This window comes from Manis pentadactyla, chromosome 13 (assembly GCF_030020395.1).
Source record: "Manis pentadactyla isolate mManPen7 chromosome 13, mManPen7.hap1, whole genome shotgun sequence".
NCBI lineage: Eukaryota > Metazoa > Chordata > Mammalia > Pholidota > Manidae > Manis > Manis pentadactyla.
Window position 1 is genome coordinate 106,731,410 of NC_080031.1, and position 21,362 is coordinate 106,752,771.

Below are 21,362 nucleotides of genomic sequence, written 5' to 3' on the forward strand. Positions count from 1 at the left end.
ATTTATCCATTCACTCCTTCACGTAATGTTTGTACGTGCCTCCCGTTCACAGTACTAGGGATACAAGAGTGAATGAAATTTACTCCCTGCCACTGTACTGCAAAGGCAACGGGTAAGTAAGCCATTAAATAAGTAGAGTAATTTCGACAGTGGTAAGTGAAATTCAGTAAGACAGTAAGGGGACAGCGAGGCTTGAAAGAGTCTAGGATTCCTCCTGATTAGATTTTCCAAGAAGGCCTGAGCAGCTGTCAGCAGAACAGGGCTCTGAATGATCTGAGGAAGCCAGCCGAGAGAAGAACTGCTCCCAGGAAGGGCTGCTCCCCACCCCAAGGGAGAGGCTTCTACAGCCGCTCTGAGCTGGAGATGAGCACGGCAGGTCCAGGAGAAAGCAGGACGGGAGGATGGCTGAGGCCGAGCCACTGAGGGGCGGCAGCAGGACTGGAGTCCAGAGACACAGTCAGGGCCGGGCCACGCTGGACCTTGAGAGCCCGGGTCTGAGTTCCATTCCGAGTACAACGGAAGTTTGACCTGGAGAGTGACTTGATCTGATTTACATTTTTTAAAGATCGGCCGGCTGTGCATGGAGATGACCCTGTAGGTAGGCAGAGTGGGCGCACCAAGAGCACGTCAGGGTTTCCTGCAGCAAGACGATGCAGACGCCGGCGAGCTGGGCTGGGCCTCAAGGCCAGTACACGCGCCGAACGCAAAGCCCGCCCGCCTCTTAACCTGACTGTGTTTCCTTATTAATAAAGTCCAAGTTTACCCTAAACACTAAAGCATTACAGAGCACATAACTTTAAAACAGGGAGGACACAGCTCGAGAGAGCCATCTATGTGCAATATTTAAAACACCTCCTATTTCCCGTATGACAACACCTGGGTTTACCAGCAGCTCAAGTGAATCTGACTTTTTTGGTTGAATGCATATTTATCGGGTCTTACTGTGGAAAATACTGTTAAATATGTCATTGTAAAACTCTGGCACAGACCACTTCCACACCCACTCACGTTACAGATGCGTGGTCTGGTTTTCTGCGTTAACAAATGTGACCCAGTCAGGGTGACCGATTCCCCTTTGATGGGCCCAATTTCTTCAGGGCCCGGGGTCCATCTCCACAAGCGTTAATTCATCGGATTGGTCTGCCGAGCTGTCCGTTCTGACACGGGAAGGTAATAAGTCACTTCATATATATAAAGTATATGTAAGGTATAAGACTTTGTAGTGAGACTCAAATACCTTGATTATCTTTCAAAACTTCCTTGATGCCTGTTTTTATTCTAAAATCAGGGGCCAAATAACTCCTGTCTGACCAGTCAAGTGGATTCCAGGTACTGAGACTTTGGAGAACATTGTCTCTTCCCAATTTCAAGCAACCTGGTGACCGTGTTTACCGAACAGCTTGGATGAACTTCCTTACAGGGAAGAAGTACAGTGTATGCAGTGAGGGTTTTCAAGTCAGACAAGGAGAGGAATTTGGAGGCAGCTCCACCAGTTCATTACTAACTGTGTGATGAATCAACTTGCTGAGCTTCAGTTTATCTGTCAAATGGGGCAAGTACTATAATCTAGGAACATTATAAGGATGGGATGGGATGGCATATATAAAATTATGACTGAAAGCCAGCAGGTATTGGCTATGGCATGGCATAATTTCCTATAAATATTCATTATTTGGGTTTCCCTTTTCTGTTCATTGAATACTTTCCACATTCGAAGTTTTGAATTTTTAAGTGTCTTTATTCTTAACTTTCCCTGTATTAGTTCGCTAGGTCTGCCATAACACAGGACCACAGACTGGGTATCTTAAATAACAGAAATTTATCTTCTCACAATTCTGGAGGCTAGAAACCCGAGACCAGGGGGTCAGCAGTGTTGGTCTCTCCTGAAGCCTCTGCTTAACTGGCAGGTGGCCGTCTTCTCCCAGTGTCTTCAAATGGCTTCACTGGGGACAGGTGTCTGTGTCCTAATCTCTTCTCACAAGAGCCAGTCACACTGGATCAGGGCCACCCTACTGACCTCATTTTATTTAATCGCCTCTTTTAAGACCCTATCTCCAAATACAGTCACACTTTGAGATACTGGGGGTTAGGACTTAAATTTCGAAGGGACAAAATGGAGCCCATAAAACACCCTCACACTCCCCGGGGTGAAATTGTAACATTTCCAGAATATCTCGCCTGGCTTTAGCACATCTGTGTATCAACAGGCGTTCAGAGGCAGAACGAAGTGTGGCTTTAGAGCATGTGCATCATTCCTCAGGGGTGGAGAGAAGGTCTTCTCCATGTCGGTGGGCAATTACCTGGACCAGGAGGGCTCATCGGTACCCGAGAGGGGAGGGGAGGGCCGGTTTTGCGGCTGCTGGGGCAGGAGAGAGAGATGGGCCGGACTGCAGTTTTGTAAACAATAACCGGGTTTTAAACTTTATTACTCCCTTTGACTGATTTTGGTTTTAGAGGTAATTTGCCTTGGGACTTCCTCTCCCTGGACTTATACTCCCATTTTGCACAAAAAAAAGTGTGAGAAAAGCTCTGAACTAAAGCAAGGAAAAGTGATCCTAGGCCTCATTTTCTTAAATAACTATTTTGCTATATGATCTTGAGCAAATTATTTTCTCTCTTTGACCCACATTTTCTTGATCATTAAAATGAAGGGGTTGGAATCATGGACCCCTCATTTCCCTTCCTGCCCTTAACTGAACACACAGGGAAGCTTTTCCCATTAATTCCTCACAGCAAAGTCTGAGCTACAGCCTGCAATGAAGTAACAAATAAAAACAAAACAAAATACACCCTCTTTGTAAAACAAACCTATGATGAAGACTCTATAAACAGAGGATTTAAATTCAATTGCTTTAAAACTCTCTGAGTTGTTTAAAGCCCTCTCCGAAAGGCCGTGATTTCGACCAATTTAGTTGGATAAACCAGAAACCCACTCTGAATTTATCAATATCCCCAAACAAAGTAATCTCATCAAGACTTGGGGCACAAATTGGCTTTGAGGGAAAGAGTGTATGGTTTCAAATAAAGGTCTCCCCGATAGAATTACGGGGGGTGGAGGGGGGGTTAAAGCTTTAAAAATAAACACACACAAACACGGAAAATGTAAAATTAAAACCAGCTTCCAAGCTTATAGGTTAAGCCATTGTTGGGGGGAGAACCGGGCATGTTTGCCCTCCAGCTGTGTAGCTTCAGGCCCTAAGATGCCGGGCACCTTTGCAAATGTCAGCACCTTCAGCAAGACAAGGGGGTAAGGGTGGCAGGGAGAAGACAGCCGCACTCTTTGGAGAGAAGGCAACACCGAGGGAAAGAAGAGTTTTCCATGGAAAACGGTACAACCGCCCAAGCAACTGCAGTGAAGATGAATGACATGACTAAGGATCCTGGGATTCACATCTACAGTCTGACGATCAAGAGCTGAGCCCCTCTGGGCAGTGACTCAACCTCTCATCCTACAGCTCAACTACAGGGCAGCAACCGGAAATGAATCCATCATTCCACTTTTGCGGTTAAGACCGAGATCACGGAAGCAAACAAAAAAATTCAAACAAAATGGCTTACTTTAACCAGGCCTCCCAAGTACTGGGATAATAATATATAGATATTTAGAATTACATTATGGAAGAACATTTGAAATATGGAAACAGGTCGTAATATATTGAGAAATGAAAAGCAGGACATGAAACGGCATGAACAGTATGTGGCACCATTTTAATAAATGGCACATACAGTCCTAAGAAAAAATTCTAGGCGGGTGTACTCATCAAGGTTACAGTGGCTACCTCCGAGTAATTTCATGGTAGCTTATTTGTATTAAAAAAACAATTAAAAATTAGTTCGTTTGGTTTTCTGTAACTATCATTTGTATGGGGCATTATTTTTTTGGAAACTGGGAAAAAAACTGCTACTCCACTTTAAAATCTCAGTGCCCTAGAGTAAACCAGACCACAGAAGCAGCTCTAACTCATCCAGCCCCACTTGGGTCTCAGTCTCCTCATCCACGATGCAAGGCTTGACTAAAATAATCTCTGAATTTCACAGAGCCACAGTGGAGTCTTGCTTGGGATTTAATAAGAAGTAGGGGTGTGCAGTATAGGGTATGGAACGAGAGGGTGGCTTTCAAATCCAAGTAGAACCCCTTGTTGCTACTTCTGCTAATTCAATGCAAAATATCCTAAAATCGCCTCTGGGGCTAAGGGTGGTGGTCACTTCCCTGGCAAGCTTGCTGTGTAAATACCATAGTGTGGAGCACTGCTCTGGTCATGACTGGAGGCAAAGTGGCCCGTAATGAGAAGGCTGGAGAATTCCCGGACCCGGGCAGCACTTCTGAGTCCAGCCCCCCACACAAAGGGCACCGACCGACTCGCTCTTTGCAGTTCTCACAACCTGAACTTGCCTCCCAGGAAACAGGTGCAGAGAAGGACTTACACTCGGACTTGAAATAAGTGAACTCCCATTTAAACTAATGTCTCATGACCCTGGAGGTGGGAGAAGGTAACAAAAGGCAGAATTTTAGTTCGTACCATCCTGTGGGGTTAAGAACGTGGACTCCTGAGCAAGTCTGAATTGGCTCCAACCACGCTTATGGCTTGTGTTGTCTTAAGGCAAATTCCCTGATCATCTATAAAATGGGAAGACCTAGTTGGAAATCCATTACCTGATTGAGTTATTTTGAGGATTACATGAGATGATGATTAAAAAGCACTTACTACAAGATATAATAAATGTTAATTCTTATTATTAAACACATTTTTTCCTGTACATTCCGGGATGTTTCCTAGATGTTTTCCTGTATGTTCCTGTGATAAGCATCACAGTGCCAGGCCCCAGACCCTATAATCAATAAATATTTATTCAATTAAAAATGGAAAAATGCTCTTATTACCTCTGATTATATGAGACACATTATAATACATCCAGTATCTCGAGTGCTTTCGGACACTCCATGAGGCAGGGGTGGTTTTTGTTGTGTTACCAGTGAACCTCCAGCGCTTAGTCTTTGGCTGGCACATATTAAGCCCCTTGTCAATATTTGTTGGCCTAAGGTTTTAGGTTTCATGAATATACTTTAATGCTCCACTTTACTTTTCCTTACAGCTGCTCCTTCTGAGAGGACCTAGTAGTTCGTATCACAGATGGGTCACTGAGACCGTAACTGTATGGCTTACAGCCACAGATAAGCTCTGTGGTAAAATGTGCTTTAAGTACAACTGTCCCCACCCCTCAAACCAAAGAATAAATTTCAGAATTAAAGCTAATAACAGGAATAGCTCCAGATATAAGCCCAGAGAAAGCTGGCGGATGCAATGGGATGAGGGACTGAACATCTTGGAGAAAACACACACGTTCCTTTTAGACGGCTGACCTGAACAGGGGACAGGAGCTGGGCTGCTCCCTAACCAAGCTCTCTGAAAGGCAGTTTGCCACCCAAACGCAGTCTGGCCCATCTAACTGCTGCTCGTAACTCTAGCAACGTGTGCTTTCGTGCAGAGGCAGAAAGAAGCCTCAGTCAGGATGCATGTTAGATCCTGGTTCACAAAGTCAGGGTGGCAATCTTCTCTATTTGAAAGAAGGCATAAGGGTCTCTACTAATTCTTTTAAATCATTTGCAGTAAGAGAAATAACGGGCCTGTTTGCAAGCAAGAAGTACCCAGGTAGGCCCTTGAAACAGGCTGAGAAACAGGCTGGAAGCAGAATTTGGATGAAGGAGAGGAAGGGACGCCTGAGGAGAAAAAGTGCAAATGATGGATGGACTGCCTGGAACGTCTGCCCGTCAGGTCCCAGCTGGCAGTTAACTCTGCGTCTCCTGCTCCAGGGCCGTCCTGTCGCTCTTGGCCCAGGGGTCCTATGCTGGTCACTTAGTGCCGGGCCTTATCTCTTAGATGTTAATATTCTAGAAAGTTGTTGGTGAAAGGCAGGTGATGGACAAGTGCCAATGTATGCAACCTGTTCCAGTCGTCTTCTCGCCTCAAATTATTCCTGCAAAGTAAGTGTTAAATGTATCTATTCATTCAACAAATATTGACAAGGGGCTTAATATGTGCCAGCCAAAGACTAAGCGCTGGAGGTTCACTGGTAACACAACAAAAACCACCCCTGCCTCATGGAGTGTCCGCGGCATTATCTGGCCTTTGAGGACGGGGTATTTCCATTGGACGGCAGCCATCACATTTATAACACGAGCAAGAGCAACTGAAAGGAGCTTGGTGAGCAGCTCCAGACCGGGAGCTGTTTTCCGCTGGTTTGCTGGTTTGTTTGCCAGTCTGGATTTGGGGCAAGTGTCCCTTTTGTGTCCCTATCAATGGCACCCTTATCCAAAAGAGAGATCCTATGTGCCCACAAATGAATCATGGTATCACTTTAGTAACACTCATTCGAAGCAGTACTAAGGCTCTGCTAAGGACAGGGACCCATCAGTCCTCATCATCCCACGTGTCTTCTGCACAGAGTCTATTAACCAAGTCCACCCTCTGGACGAGAAGAAAGGCTGAGATTTTAAGTGTAAAAAGCAACCAAGGACTCTTGTATTCAACAGAGACGCTGCCTGGTGGCACCGAGTGTACGCCGGCAACTACAGCTCTCCTCCATCCCTCACTGGGCTCCCCTCCCTGGTGGGCAGTGGGAGGGGCTCGGACCCCCTCTCTGTGAGTGCAGAACAAGATGGGGAGGGCTGGAGAAAACAGGCAATAAATAAAAGCTCTCAGGGTCACGAGCACTGGCAGGGACCTTGGGGAGCATCTAGTCCAATGCCCTCATTTGACAGATGCAGAATCTGAGAGGGGGAGTAAGGATTTGCCCAAAGTCATACATAAATTAGAGGCCTGGGCAGGCCGCCCCAGGCTTGTCTTCCATCCCGAGTAATAAGGCCAGAGGCTCCTTGGCTCTACCTGTCAGAGGAACTCCTTTTTTAAAAAATAGAATCTCATTTTATCCTTCCTATTTCATTGTCCAGGACTTCCACGGGAAAATAAAAAGAGAGAGAGACAGACTAAGGCAGGAGAACTGTGTCCTTTGATCCCGGATGCCCCGAGAGGCTCCTGGACCATGTCAGATGGAGCTTCCCCAGCTGGCGAGCGTGCTGGGTGTGTCCTGTGTTCCTCTGCCCGGCTTCTTCTCTGTCTGAGAAGAGGACACGGACAGAGAGCGAGAAGGGGCTTTGGACCCAGATCTACACTTATGCAACGCAGAAAAATAGCATCTGTCCTTCCACCCCACACTCGTACATGCTCCGGGGCCGAAGCCAGAAGCTAACTCGGACAGCTGGCAGAGCGACCCCCGAATCCCCGTTTGAAGGACATGCATTCAGTTATTTTCCAATGGTGACGGGACAGGTCTGGCCACGCCGTTCGCACTCCGTCCCCCCCATGAACACTGACCACCGTTTGGGAACTAATAGGTGCGGTGGGCAGCTGGGGGTGATGGGGCAGTGACAGTCACCTGTGGATATGGAATTACTGCTTTCCTGCCTATGAATGTAACTCACATTTGGAGGGCTCAATCTCGGGAGCTTCCTTTTCCAGCTGGGTAACTTTAGTCAAGTTGCTTAACCTCTCTGAGCCTCTGTCCAGAAGCCAAAACGATGGCTAATCACTGTAGCTAGAGGAGTCGTTGTGGGTCAGGTGAGTGGTCCACGCAGTTTGTGCTAAGGCGCCAAAGTAAATGGAAGTTATTAAGAACAGCTCCACTTTGCTCGGTCCCATCTTTCCAGCCCCTGAGCTCCCTACAATCTAATTAAAAAGCCTTAAGAGAAGCAGTTCATATAATGCACTCCACGTAGATACAAGGACTAAAAGAAGAGGCCATGTTAAGAAGCTCAACTTATTCTACCAATTTTTTTTGGTGTATTTCATATGGTGAACTAGACAAAAATATTGAGCTTGTTGAGAGAGTGGTTTCATTGCAGAAGCGTCTGAAAATAGAGGAATCTTGCTCTGGGCTGTCCTGGGTTCTCCTCATTTGTTCCCCGTTCGCTTACAGAACATGGGAGCAGATCTGAGAGCGGTTCCGGCCTCCGACTAACACCCACCTCGAGAGGCGACGGCACATTCAAATTTCCAGTCCTTTTACCGTTAAGAGCACGGATCTAATCAAGGAGAGGCACATACCCATCCTAAGGAGATATTCCTACTGTTGTAAACATTTTGTTCATTTTGTAAATGTAATTAAGAAAACATGAACAGTTCTATGAAATGTGTCAATAGGTAAGGAACACAGGGGCCTTTAGGATATGAAGGGCTTTTTTGTTCTTTCTCAAATTCAACTTTATTTTTTCCAGCTGAAGAGACAGGACCGAAGAAATGCCACTAACAGGGAGTGGTGAGAAAATTGCTAGAAAGAGTATTCATAACCTGTGTCGCTCTAGGCTAGAAGCTGATCATGACTAAAAAACAATACAGTTCAACTAAATAAGGAAACATCTTTCATTTAGGTTAAGGGAGAATCTCTATATCGAAATCCGAAGGCCTCTATCAGACTGTCAAAAATGAAAGACAAGCCTAATTGTGAGGAACACTAATATAACTAAAGCAAGAAAAAAAGTTTTTGTGTAACACCGTGCTTCACTTTTTCTTTGTTTTTGAAAACTTGTATTAAAAAACTCATTTCCTAAGTCATCTCTTTCTAACCCAGACCGTTGTCAAGTGTCAGTCCTTTATTAATTTCCACATCCCAAAGAACTTAGGATTTTATAAATGAATCAGTGTCCCCCATCATGAACACAGCGGGATTCACTGAGCGCTTTCCTGTTCACCTCATTTGAGCCTTGCAAGAGTCAGTGAGATAAGCAGGGGGGAGTTTTTATTTATAAACTGACAGTTCTACCACGCAGACTTGAATTCTCTGAGGAAATCTGTTTCTCCAGAATTCGCCCAAGGGCTCAGCCGGCTCTGTCACAGCTACTATTAGCCAGAGCTCTTTATACACCTGATGCTTTTGTTAGTGTTTGAGAAAGAAGGATGACCTGGCTGCGAATCACCACACACCTGCTCAAAATATAAAGCAGCAAATGAACACCCAGGCCCCTGGGCCGGGATTTCCATGATAAGGTATCTAGGACGCGCCCCGTTCCTGGGTCTCTGAGTTCCTGGGTCTCTGACATTCCCCCTCTGTGTTTCACTGGGGCCTTCCCACCACGGGGCCTTACAGGGACAGAGCTGGCTTTGGGTGACTTCTCCTCCTTTGGGCTCCCAAACTCGAGGCCCCCGTCTGCTAATACTTCCTCCCGACCCAAAGTGACCCTGAAACAGAAGAAGGCACAGATCCAGGGGCGCTGCACTTGTGCCCCCCCCAGGTTCTGGCCTGGCTTGGGGCCCCCAGACCAGGTCTGGGTGTTCCTCTGGTTCATGAGGCCCCTCCACCTCCCCTCCGAAACGAACAACTCCCACGGCCCCCACAATCACGCCCTTCAAGGAAAATCACGGCGTCCTGACTGCCAGCCTAAGACCACTCCCTCCTGGTCGTCCTCCTGTCTGAGGTCATGTCTCCCCACAAACATCACACACATACAGGCCGACCTTCATGCAGCGGAAATGCATTACCTACAAGATACCGTTTACAGAAATCCAATTAGGATTTGCACAAGGCCAGTTCTCTAAGATGTGTCTCCTAGAGGGGCTTCTGGAGGTCTTTAACCCCACCTTTCAAAATCTCTGCTTCACATGGTACCAGGGAAGCTGAGGCTGTGAAGTCAGATAAGAACTGAGTTGACTCTAGGATTAAACGAGACAATGCATGCAAGACACACAGCACAACAACCGACACAAACACTCAATAGGTGTGAGTTACTCTTATTAGGAACAATTTCCAATTCGTTTTTTAACTGATGATCACAGGCATCTATGTGCTAAGCTGTGCGCTAGACAGTGGACACAGAAGTGAATGACAAGACAATGTCCCGGCTCTGACCTGCCGAACCACCCAAACCGCCAGTGTTTGACATTTAGACACCAGGGCTGGGGTTGAGGTAGACCGTACAGGTCACGCACACAGTGACCTGAGAAGGAACGAGATGTGAGGCCTGACCTCCTCACAGGGGAAGCTCCAGCCAGTTCTACCAGCTACAGAGAAACCCTCCCTCCAGAAAACCAATAAACACATGGTAGTAAGAAGGCTTTAGTCTCAGGAGGGAAGGAAAAAAATAGGTAGAAAGAAAAACAAACAAAACCTTACTGTGGCCTCCAAATTGTGGCAGTGGGCGTTGCCTGGGGAGGCAAAGGGTGCCTGGCAAGAAGACTGCCCCCATCGGTTCTCAGATTAGCGACATTTCAGCTGCTGGGTGGGGCAGCCTTCACAGAAAGGAATACAGAGAAGATAGAAAACGAATACCATAATCTCAGCATTTAAAAAATGTTAGAATTGACAGTAGGGAATATCTGTTATACTAAAGATTTTAAATAATATTTTCTGTGTATGTCTATCTGTGTTCATATTTTTTCTGTTTTTAACTATATCTAGAAAGAGTACCTGCATCCTTGTAATGTGTAACCATAAACATCTACAGACAGGCAAATATACAAAAATATTCTATTCTAAAATAGGAACCTTGTTCACAGAAATACAAAGCATGAGAAAAATCTACAAATGGATTCCCCGACCCCAAAGACAATACCCGCCTCCTGCCGTGCCCGTCTTCTCCCCACCACCTGAGACCCCTTTCAACAATGAATGCAAGGCGAGCTAGCTTGGAGAAATTCACCACCACGGTCCATTCCCGTCACAGCCGCTGGAGACGACAGCCCCAGCTTCCAGGCAGAGGCTGCTATGCAGCACCACGCCCCACACGCAGGAAGGCTGCCCCCCAGGGGAGACCATCCTAACAGGAACAAAAGGGGACCCTGCAAGCCTGGCCCTGGCGGTAGGGCACAGCCACATTCAGGGCGGCTCCTAAGGCAAGTTATCAGAGCGACATCTCTGTTTCTGTCCTATCCTAAAAGGTGACTTAAACGTTACCTAGAAGAACGGGCGTGGCCCTCGAACCTTAAGAAGAACCACTGCGGTCTTCAAACAAGGGTGGGAAAAAAAAATCTGCTTATCCCACACAGGAGAATTGGCAAATGCGTACAAGATGTAGAGCAAGCGGCATAAATGCTGCATACCTGCTGCATGTGTTAATAGCTAGGGACCTGGGATTCATCCCTCTGTTAGGGAAATAAGTATAAAAATTGAGTTTTTGTTGCTATCGGCCTTCTTTTTTTAAATGATACTTTCTTCCACACCTCTTTGCAAAGTCAACTGGCACTGAGAAAACATTGTGCACTGTAGAAAACCCACGTTTCTTCATTAACGTGAGGTCGGTTGATGTCAGGCAGTGGTAAAGGAGGACGGGTTTAAACCCAACACCTGCACCTGGCACGAGAAGCCCTATCCATTCCAACTCTTCTCCCTAGGTAGTTTCTTCCCTGGGACCAGGTGGGCAGCAGGCAGAGGTGGAGTGTACTTGTGTGGGGTGAAGCTCAGATGCGTAAAGAAGGTAGGGTGCTGCCACAGAAATAAGCCACTTCACAGTAAACCGCACCTCCTGCCTGCAGAGAGTAAGGTCCCGCATGGCAAAAGCAAGCCCACCAGGGTGTTTGGTCCAAGCACAACGGGTAAGTGCAGAGACTCCGGCCCACAGAAACACCTGGCGGATCCGGCAAATTCACTACAGTATCAGGTACAGCTCAGCCTAGGGCGGCTGCCGAGCCCCCAGGGGCCAGCTGATCACTTCCTTTGTTCGCCTTGCAAAGATGGAGTAGCCACCCATTCCCCCACTACACACACGCGCACACACCCCCATTCACTACAAAGCACAACCGCACTGCTTCGTGCTAAACCAGTGTCAGTGGCTTTCTGTCCTTGCTCTTTTTGAATGCCCATCCCAGACTGTCCCTTCCATCCGGGGGCATCATTCCAGCGCATCCCGGAGAAATACCGGACCAGGGCGCGGCATTTTGCAGCGAGAGCTCCTTGCTAGACGCGGGCGAAGATGCGGCTTCCGTACCTGACACTGGCACGTTCCCCTTCCACCCCGCCCTAGGCGATGGCCAAAGCGCATCTGACACCCTCCGGGCGGGTGGCTGGGTTTTGCACACAATGGCAGCTGGACGCGACCTGCACACAGCGTGCGCCTGCGACCGCAAACTCAAATATGCTCTATAAACAGCCTTTCTTGGGATAAGGGAGAAAACAGACCTGAAAACTGTAAAATGCATCAAGGGCAAAAAAAAAGTTGGTCATTCCCGCTACAGCCATGTCCAGTTCCGAATATGACGCACCAAATATGAATCGGGGTGAAAAGAGGCGAGAAGGGGACTAGGTGAGGACAGATGGTCCAGACACCCCAGCACCTTCGCGGCGCGGGGACAGAGGCACTGGGCTGGCGCTAGGAGAGGGGCGCGGTCGGGCCCCCAGGCACCCCTGGGGGAAGGTGTCATCTCTCCATACCCCGCCCCGCCAAAAGGAACCTTAAACAAAAAGCACCCCTCGCGGGGGCGGCGCACACCGACACCCCCCGTGCGCGGGGTCCAGGAGAGCGCGAGCCCTGCGTTATCTGGAAACCACAGGGTGGTGGGAGGGCGGACAAATAATCCCAAGTTCCCCGCGCCACTGTTCGGGTGTCCTCTTTGTTTTCTTTTCCCCACATCCCCGGTCGCTCCGTCCGCGTGGCGACCGCCGCCCGCCGCCGCACAGAGCCCGGTGCCCGTCCGTCCCGGGGGCCCCGGGGCGCCGACTCACCGTGATGCGCGGGATGTTCTTCTTGCCCTGGTAGGACATGCTGGCGGCGGCGGCTGCAGCGGCTGCCTCCCGCCGGCCCGGCTCCCGCCCGCGCGCACGGCGCCCGGATCAGGTGGAGCGCGCGCGCCGGCCGCCGCCCCCCGCCCCGCCCCGCCCACCCCGCCCGAGACAATAGCCGGGCTCCCGGCCCCGGCCCGGCCGCCGCGCCCCCGCCTCCCTGGCGACCGAGCCCGGGGTCTCCCCCTGGCGGCGCGGCGGGGACCCGGGCGGCAGGACGGCGGCCGCGGCCCCTCCCCCTCCGGTCCCTGCGGGTTCCCTGCCCGCGGCCGCCAGGGGGCGCGCGGGGCCGCTCGGGGCGGGGCCACCGCAGCCCCGGGGCGCGCCCGCGCCTCCCTCCCTCCCGGCCTCGCCCCGGCCGCCCGCCTGCCGTGCGCCGTCGGCGTGCCCCGCGGGAGGCCGGGCGCGGTGGGGCTCCGCGCAGCCCGGCGGCCGCCCGGCCCGAGACCGGGGAACGCGAGGCGGCCGCCCGCGCTCGGAGGGCCGCGCCCACGGCAACCGCGAGACGGCCTCGGACACCACCCGGCCTCCGAGGCGGAGGGCGAGCCGGGCGGCCGCCCCGGGAGCGGAGGCCGGGCAGCTCGCGCAGCAGGGGGGACGGCCCCGCGCATGGCGGGGGACGCAGCCGGGACCGGGCCGCGCGACCGCGCTTCCCTTCGGGCAGGGCTGGCGGATGAAGGCCGGAGTGTTACGAGGCGCAAGCACACGGCCTTTCGGCGCCGGGATGTGTTGTCCTTACGCTCCCCGCCAAAGCAAGGGGCCAGGGGACGCCTGGGGGGCCACCTGGAGGAGGCCGAGTGCAGGTGGGAGTGGGGTGGGGGGCTCAGGTCTTCTGGCAAATTATCCCAACACGCCATCCGAATAACAAAAACGGCCTGGCATGCAAACATAAAACCTCTCGAGACGAGTCTCCCACCATCCCCACTCCTCAGCTGTCGACCCTCAGGCCCCACTAAACAGGGATTCCGGTCACTAAGCATGACCGTTAGGGATCTTGAGTTCCCACTTACGTAAGGGCGGACACTGACCACACTTGTGGACATCTTTTCATTAAATTGAAGGCTTACTTTGCAATAGAGAAGCTATATAAAAGCATCTGCAGAAAGAGGGTACGGAAAACTCCAGCCTCGGTTCCCACAAACCTGAAATGAACCAGCGTGGTCACATAATCAAAGGGCACACACGCTAGGACCCCCTGAAAACCTGCCTCCCAGTGAGTTAACCCCAGCTTCCGGTTATTCACGGGTAACTGGACTGAATGCAGGCGAGTTCACGGCGGGCTCCACTTTATTTCTGTGATATTTGGCTGGGAGGATGAATGCCAGCCAAAGGTCACCGCTCCGTCCTCTTTTGCAAAGCACGGTTGGGGTTGCGGTTGGGGGGAGACTGAAGCCAAAGGCACGCCCTGACCGTTTTTCTTTGTTCTTATGCGGAGACCACTAGCCAAGAGTTGTGAAACTACAAAGCATTCTGGGGATTGGCATGCAAATGAACAGGATTATATTTAGAACTGGGTAAAAAAGAGAATTAACTACACACCATGAAACCCTGCAGAGCTCTCTTTCCCATAGATTTTTAGATTTTGCCCCAACCTTGCTGGACAGGATCTTGTAAATTCTTAAGAAATGCAATGAGATATTTAAATCCCAAAGAAATACTAGCACCTTCTTATTTTTTTTATTTCATGGGTTTCTTTGCCTTCCTTGCATCCAGGTTATCTCCTCTGTTACTGTCGTTATCATCCAGAACATTCTCTACTAAATAGATTTATATCATATTTTGATCACTTGATGATTTTGTGTGTGTGTGTGTGTGTGTGTGTGTGTGTGTGTGTGTGTTTCAAATGACAAGACTTGGTTAACTCTGAGGTCAGGTTTGCATGCAAGAGGTCACGGAGCTTAGGACTTGTGATGTGTTTCTTGGGATCAGACTGGTGATAAACCATGTTTGTAACTGCATAACCAGTTAATCGGTTCAAGCTGTTGCCATAAACAGAAATGTACAACAAACACTATTTTTCTCTCTTTTGTCCCTTTCAATCATCTTTTTTCTTTCTTAAGTCAAAATAAAGTGTCTCAGATGAGTTTGAAGGAAAAAGCTTTCCTTGGCTTTTTTATTCCAGGAATAAGAAAGGCAGCCATCAACACAAGATGCCTCTGTGTCTAGCCAAGAGAGTGGGGAGGGGAACCAGCAGGGGTGTTTTCCACAGTAGAATGACTCTGAATGGGTTTTCCTTGGACACATAGCAGTGCTTGGCTTTAGGTATCTCAGGAAACTATGAGAGAGGGAAAAGGATAAAGAGACACTTATTTTGTGGTCCCAAAGAAACTTTTGGCCACCAAACTTACCACATGGGTAGACTTTCATACCTCAGTCAAAGCTATTTTATTCTAGTTGTTCAGGCCCAAGACTTGGCATCATCCTTGTCTTCTCTTCTTCAGTCCATCCAATTTGCATTCCATATCCAATCTGTCAAGAACTGCTAGTGGTTCTGTCTTTTATCAATCCATATTGATAAAGTCATACAATGGGACCCACAAAAAGGAGGCTGCCTCAGTGCCTGGCTGACCTAAGTCAGCCCACGTATGAGGAACACCTGTCCAGGAAGCCTAACATACCGGTCATCACTCTCCAAGTCAGCTTAGCTGGCTTACCTTACCCTAGAAGAAAGGCCCTGCGAGTCCCATAAGGAGATGCCAGGCCTCCCAGCCAGTCATTCCCTGTTTTCTGTTGCCTCTCCCAACTCTCTGTAAAACTCGCTCTTGCCTAAAACCCCTTAGGAGTAGTGTGGCCCGGCTTGGGAGGAGGCACTGTGCTCCCCCAATCTGTGCTTTCTTTCCCCTTGAATAAAGGACATCAAACTCATTACCACATTGTATTCTTTTTGACATTTGACAAGTCTGATCTGCTCTTTCAGTGTGCAAAGCTTCCTCCTGTGTCTCACCTACAGTCCTGCAGTGACCCCCTAACTGAGCTCTCTACCCTCACTCACTCATTCTCACAATATTCACACAGTATTTACTTCGGGGTTACCACCCACTGTTCATTTCCTAGGTGCTAGGAAATGTCCCAGGTCCCATGGAACTTCCTCCCCTTATTCGAGAGTACTGCCTGGCACTAACAGGGCCCCTTCTGTGCATTAATGATCTTCATGCAACTTTTCACCACATGACATATTAATTTATTAGTAAACACTGTCCTTCTCCCCATCATTAGAATTTAAGTTCCTTGAGGGCAGGGAATGTGCCCATATTGTTTACTTCTATATCCTGAGTGTATGAAACAGGGCCTCACCCACAGAAACTGCTCAGTAATTATTAGGTAAGTGTATCTAAGAATGTTTTAAATTGTGTTTGAATAAAGAGTAAATAGATAAAATAAGAACTTTCCTTTAACTAAGGAAATGTGGTTAGAATCTAGATTTAAGAATATCTATTTTTGCTGCTCTTAGGCTTCTTAGGGTTTCCTGATTTTAGATTTCAGAGCAGGTGAAGTCAAGATGGTAAGGAATCACCTCAGTAATATGGCACAGTCACAAAATTTCAGGGCAACACACAGGCCAGAGAATCGCTCAGCAGAATAGTTCTGGGAACTGAGCACTGCTTAGAGAGCCGTCGTCTGAGAGGAGAGCACCGCAGCACAGGAAACAAGCAAGAGCCTTGTGTTCGCGTAAAGAACGTCTTGGAAAAAAGTGAAATTGCATTCAGAGGGGATGCTGTGGACTAGAACCCGGAAAGGTGCACTGTTAAAGGAGCAGACTTGGACGTAGAGGGACCTCAGTCTATATTCCAATTCACCCAGTTCCTACTTTTGACCATGATCAGATCACTTCAACTTTCTGAGCCTTAGCTTCCTAATCTCTAAAATGATGGTCTTATTATTAGCGATGTATTAGTATTTGTGATGACTTATTAATTCATTCACCTAATACTGATTGAGTACCTATTATGGGTGCCCAGGCACTACTGATACAAATATTTGAATAAAACAGACAAAATCCCTGCCCTCTTTAAGCTCAGAATCTAGGACAGGGACAAGTCAAGAGTAAAAAAAAAAAAAAAAAAACAAAAATATTATGTTTAAAATGGCAGCAAGTGCACTGAGGATAAATAGAGCGGGGCGGGGAGGTCAAAGCCACTCTGGTGTCTGGAGGCTGGGCCAGAATTGTTCATACGGGGCCCCAGAAAGCCAGGCGAGATGACGGTAGTGTGAGCCAAATGGTGCGGGGGGCAGGGGGGCGGTGAGGAATGGTCAGATATGGGACATATTTCAAGGTTAAGCCAACAGCACCTGAAGATGGATTTGACCAGGACATGAGAAGAGGAGGAAACAACAATTACATTAAATTCGTTGGCCTGAGCAACTGAAAAGATGAATGTACATTTTCCTGAGATACGGGAAACTGTGGGCAGAACGGGATCGGGAGAAGGGCAAAAATACATTTGTATACATTCCTTTTAAATATCAGAGTGAAATGCTGAGCAAGCACTGCACATTCAAGGGAAGCTCTGAGCCAGACGCACAAATCTGGGAGTTGTCAGCTTCTAGGTATTATTTACAGTGACAGTGCTGGGTGAGGTGACTGAGGCAGAGGAGAGATGGGAGGGAAGCAAGCATCTCCTGGGGACGTAAGCAACCAGGAAAAGAAGGGTGAGGGTCGTCAATGAGGGAGAGGGGACACCACGAGACTGCGTGCTCTGAAGGTCAAGAAACGTGATCATTTCAAAGAGGAGGAAGTTTTCACGCTGTTAAATGCGGCTACAAGGTCACGGAAGCTCAGAAGCGGGAATCAGTACATGAAAACACCCAGAGCCACCGAGGACCTCGACGAGAGCCCCTTAGGAACATGTAATACCCACGTCACAGTGCTTTGGGGGGGCATATATAAATTCACTCAAGTCCTATTTACCGAGTACCTACTATGTGTGTGTGTGTGCCAGAGCAGTCTTAATGAGGTTATGGAGGCGAAAACTGATTGGAGCATGTTCAAGAGAAAAATCAAGGTAGAAATTGGAGCCTTCTAATATAAACAACTCTTTCAAGGGATTTCATTGTAAAGGGGCAGGGAAATGGAGTAGCAACTAGTCTAGAAAGTGGAGTCCAGTAGAGAAATAATAGCATGGTTGTATGCCCACGGGGCTGCTCAGTAAGGAGAGGGAACTTGGGATGCTGCGTGAGAAATGGGGCCCCCGCTCCATCCTTCCTGAGTGGGCGACATCTAGTGTGCAGGTGGGGGTTCGCCCTCCGCAGGGAGCAAGGTTGTTTCCTGCGAGTAACTGGAGAAGGGGTACCCGCCCCCAGCCAGGCAGCTGGGTAAGGCTCAGGGGCAGCGTTTACGCAAGTTCTCTTCTGATGATGTCTGTTTTCTCTGCCATGAGCTAAGCCAAGTCTGGGAGAAGAAGACAGAGGGTAGAAGGGTTGGTATGAAATCGTCTCACAGAGTACAGAGACTAGGGATATATGCTGTGATTACCTAGCAGAACTAAGGTCCCCTTCAGTTAGTGGCCGTGAATTAAAAGAGACCTGTAGGCGTGGTTGTGGACCTCCCCCAGCCATGTACAGCTGCACATGTGCAGGCATGGAGTGGGTGCAGTGTGGAACTTGACCAGGGTTTTGCTAGATAAGTACTGAGAAGGCAGAAAGAAATTCAAGAGATTTGCGGATGTAGCATGGGATGTAAGCGGATTAAGCACCAGTACAGGGAAGGACAGTGAACATACGGAAGGGTAAAGAAGAATTCATGTAAACCCTTTAGCACAAAGTAACTTAAATAGGTGGCAGCTATCCCTGCCATTAATGTTAATGTTCTGATTATTATTTGCTAACTTGTGTATGTCAGGGACTATGTCTCATTTACCTCTGTAGTCTCCAGCTCTTTTATAATACTTGGAATAAAGCAGAATCAATGGGGTAAACAATTAATCAAATAGAAGGGAAAAGTCAAGACTATTCTCTGTCTTCCTTTTAATCTCTGAAATATCTAAAGTAAGTGCTTATCTATTTATACACAGTTCTGACAATGACAATATTTTCTACTTTTTACAAACAAATTTTTATTTTGCTATATTAATATGGGGAAACATTTCCACCCACCCAGACCCGATGTGAAAGATGGGAGGAAAAAGTAGTTCCAAAACAAATACAGAAGTTTTGAAGACATAAAAGCCACATATCAGGCTTTTGTGAAACACATAGGCTATTCTAATGTTAATAAATATTTAATCTCAGAGCTGCCCATTAAGTTATTTGGGCCCATTAATTTTACCTACAGTTCAAATGGAGGAAGTCTTAGTCGTGTACCTCCAGTGTCAGAGAATGAAAAAGTGGTGATTCACCTGCCGTTATTTATTCGATGTTTACATATTAAATACACATAAATAGCCTGACAAACAATTTACCCTTGATACACATAAGCCAGAAAAGAAAAAAAACATATTATGGACACACACACACACAAATATTCCCACGGAATTATTCCAAAGTCATACTTATACCAGTCTGAGCAAGGGGTGCAAGCCTACTTCTCCGTGGTTGGAGCTTCTCACTCATTCCTTCAGTGGAGCACGGCTCTGAGGGCCCCTGGCAGCTCATTTCAACGCCACGGGCAGGCCCACCCTGGCGTGGCTATGGGGTAAGGTTGGGAGGCAGGGGTGAATTATTTCTTGTGTGTTCATCTCCAATTCTGGCCTGACACATGCTAGACACACAGGTAAGGTTACATTCATACCAATGGAAAAAAGTCTTCACGGTTTTGCCCTGGAGGTCAGACAGATATTACCGTCTGATTGGTTTATTTAAACTTTAGAAACTTTTTAAGGACTGTCTTCCCCAAATTGTTGTTGTGCATTACTTTTCAGCAGCCGGTCCCAGGTTCCTGCAGCTGTGTGTGCGTGCGGGACTGGGGAAGAAGGCAGCCCACTGCCTGTCATTTTGATTTGCGAGATCTGGGGCCAGCTGTGGGCATAAGCTTATGCATATTCAATACCCCAGAGGACTAGCTACCTTACCTACTAAATCTACTTCTGTACCATGTCGGTCGGTTGAAATTCCCATGAAAGAAAACCAGGGAGCTGGAATTGGATGTTTTTTGAGGAGTGGAGAGGAATGACTTTAGAACTTATATGAATTTACAAACGATGAAATTTTACTTCTTTATTGATTCATTGATGTGTGCATAAACTTAGTAAATAGTTAGCAAATCCCTTTTTAGGCAGGCTTGATATTAGGAAACGAATCACAGAGTTAGGCTCACTTAAGACTCTGAAACAACAGAAGCAGCTGGCAGCACTTTAACTGTGGGTGCAATCATCACAGCAAGTGCCAAGGGCAGGGGGGACAGCGGGGGGCCTGGCTGAAGAGTTATGGATGGTTAAGAGATGGTTAAAGTTCCTATGGCCAGGATGGATGGAGGCTGCCCGGAAGGTACTGTGGCTGGCAGAATAACATCTCCCCAAAATGCCCATGTCTGACACCTAGAACCTGTGAAGAGGTCACCGTCCATGACAATGGGACTTTGTGATAGACTTAAGGCTCTTGACATAGGAAATTACTCTACCTTATCCAGGTGCGCCCAGTGTAATCACCAAGTCCTTATAAGAGAGAGGCAGAGAGGCAGAGTTGGGTGTGGACGTGAGCATGGAGGCCAAGGCCATGAGCCAAGGAACAGGGCAGCCTCTACAAGCTAGAGAAGGCAGGGAACAGATCATCAGAGCTTCCAGAAGCACTGCAGCTCTCTCATACCTTGAATGTCGCCCCATAAGACCCATTGTAGACTTACGATTTCCAGAACTGTATGAGAATAACCGTATCGTCTTAAGCCTCTAAGTATAAGGTAATTTTCTGCAGCAGCAATAGGAAACAAAAATGGGTCGTAATCAAAGTGCATCAAAGATTGATGATCAGGGAGCTAAAGGTAGTCACTCCTCTAAAAAATCATAATTCTGTGCCAACTGCTGGATCTGACCTAGTTCTCAGGCTTGCGAAACATTAACTGAAGGAGAGGTTGGGTCAGCAGGAGGAAGGAGACACCACGCCCGGCATATATGGTGGTGATCCCTCTAGTCCTTCCTCAGGGGGTCCTGCGGCCACACATGCCAATGCCGCCGTGAACTGGGAAAGGGGGCTGCTTAAACATGTGAGGGACAAATGGATCTGAGTTCCCAGCTGACAGCATACCCAGAGACTGGAAGCGGCATCACAGTTAGAGTGGAGGCCCGCTGATGCCAGGGAATGAGCAGCTCTGGTCTAGATCTGGCTTGCATTTGGCCCACTGGGTTTATAGATCCACCTAGCAATCATTTTCACAGATCTCCACTGACTGACTGGAATAGACAAGTATGGCAATTAGCACCACCTCTGTTCTACTTGGCTTCTCAGCCTGTGGGTTAAGAGCAATCAAGTATGGATGCCAAGCAGAAGGCTCTAAAATTGGCCCACCCACCCCTTCCCCAAGACAGTAAATTAAAAAACGTTTGCATCTTAAAGGGATGGCAGAGGTTAGCAACACTAAAGATTAGATCTTAAAGATCTTTAAGACCCAAACACTTAAAATCTGAAGTTCCCCTGATATTGCCATTTAATTAACTAGTCTGACAGAA

At 48.1% G+C, this 21,362-nt stretch overlaps 1 protein-coding gene across 2 annotated transcripts in view; it reads right to left on the bottom strand.

Annotated features, from left to right (window-relative positions):
- DPYSL3 (dihydropyrimidinase like 3) overlaps positions 1-21,362 on the bottom strand; it is a 103,538-nt gene that overhangs the window by 43,519 nt on the left and 38,657 nt on the right. Inside the window, exon 1 of one of the 2 annotated variants that reach the window (XM_036894637.2) lies at positions 12,709-12,856. The exons of the other annotated variant lie outside the window; for it this stretch is intronic. Coding sequence (XP_036750532.2) covers positions 12,709-12,747 — 39 coding nt within the window. The 5' untranslated portion in view covers positions 12,748-12,856. Of the gene's footprint in view, positions 1-12,708; positions 12,857-21,362 lie in introns of those variants that run through there. 2 annotated transcript variants of the gene reach the window in all.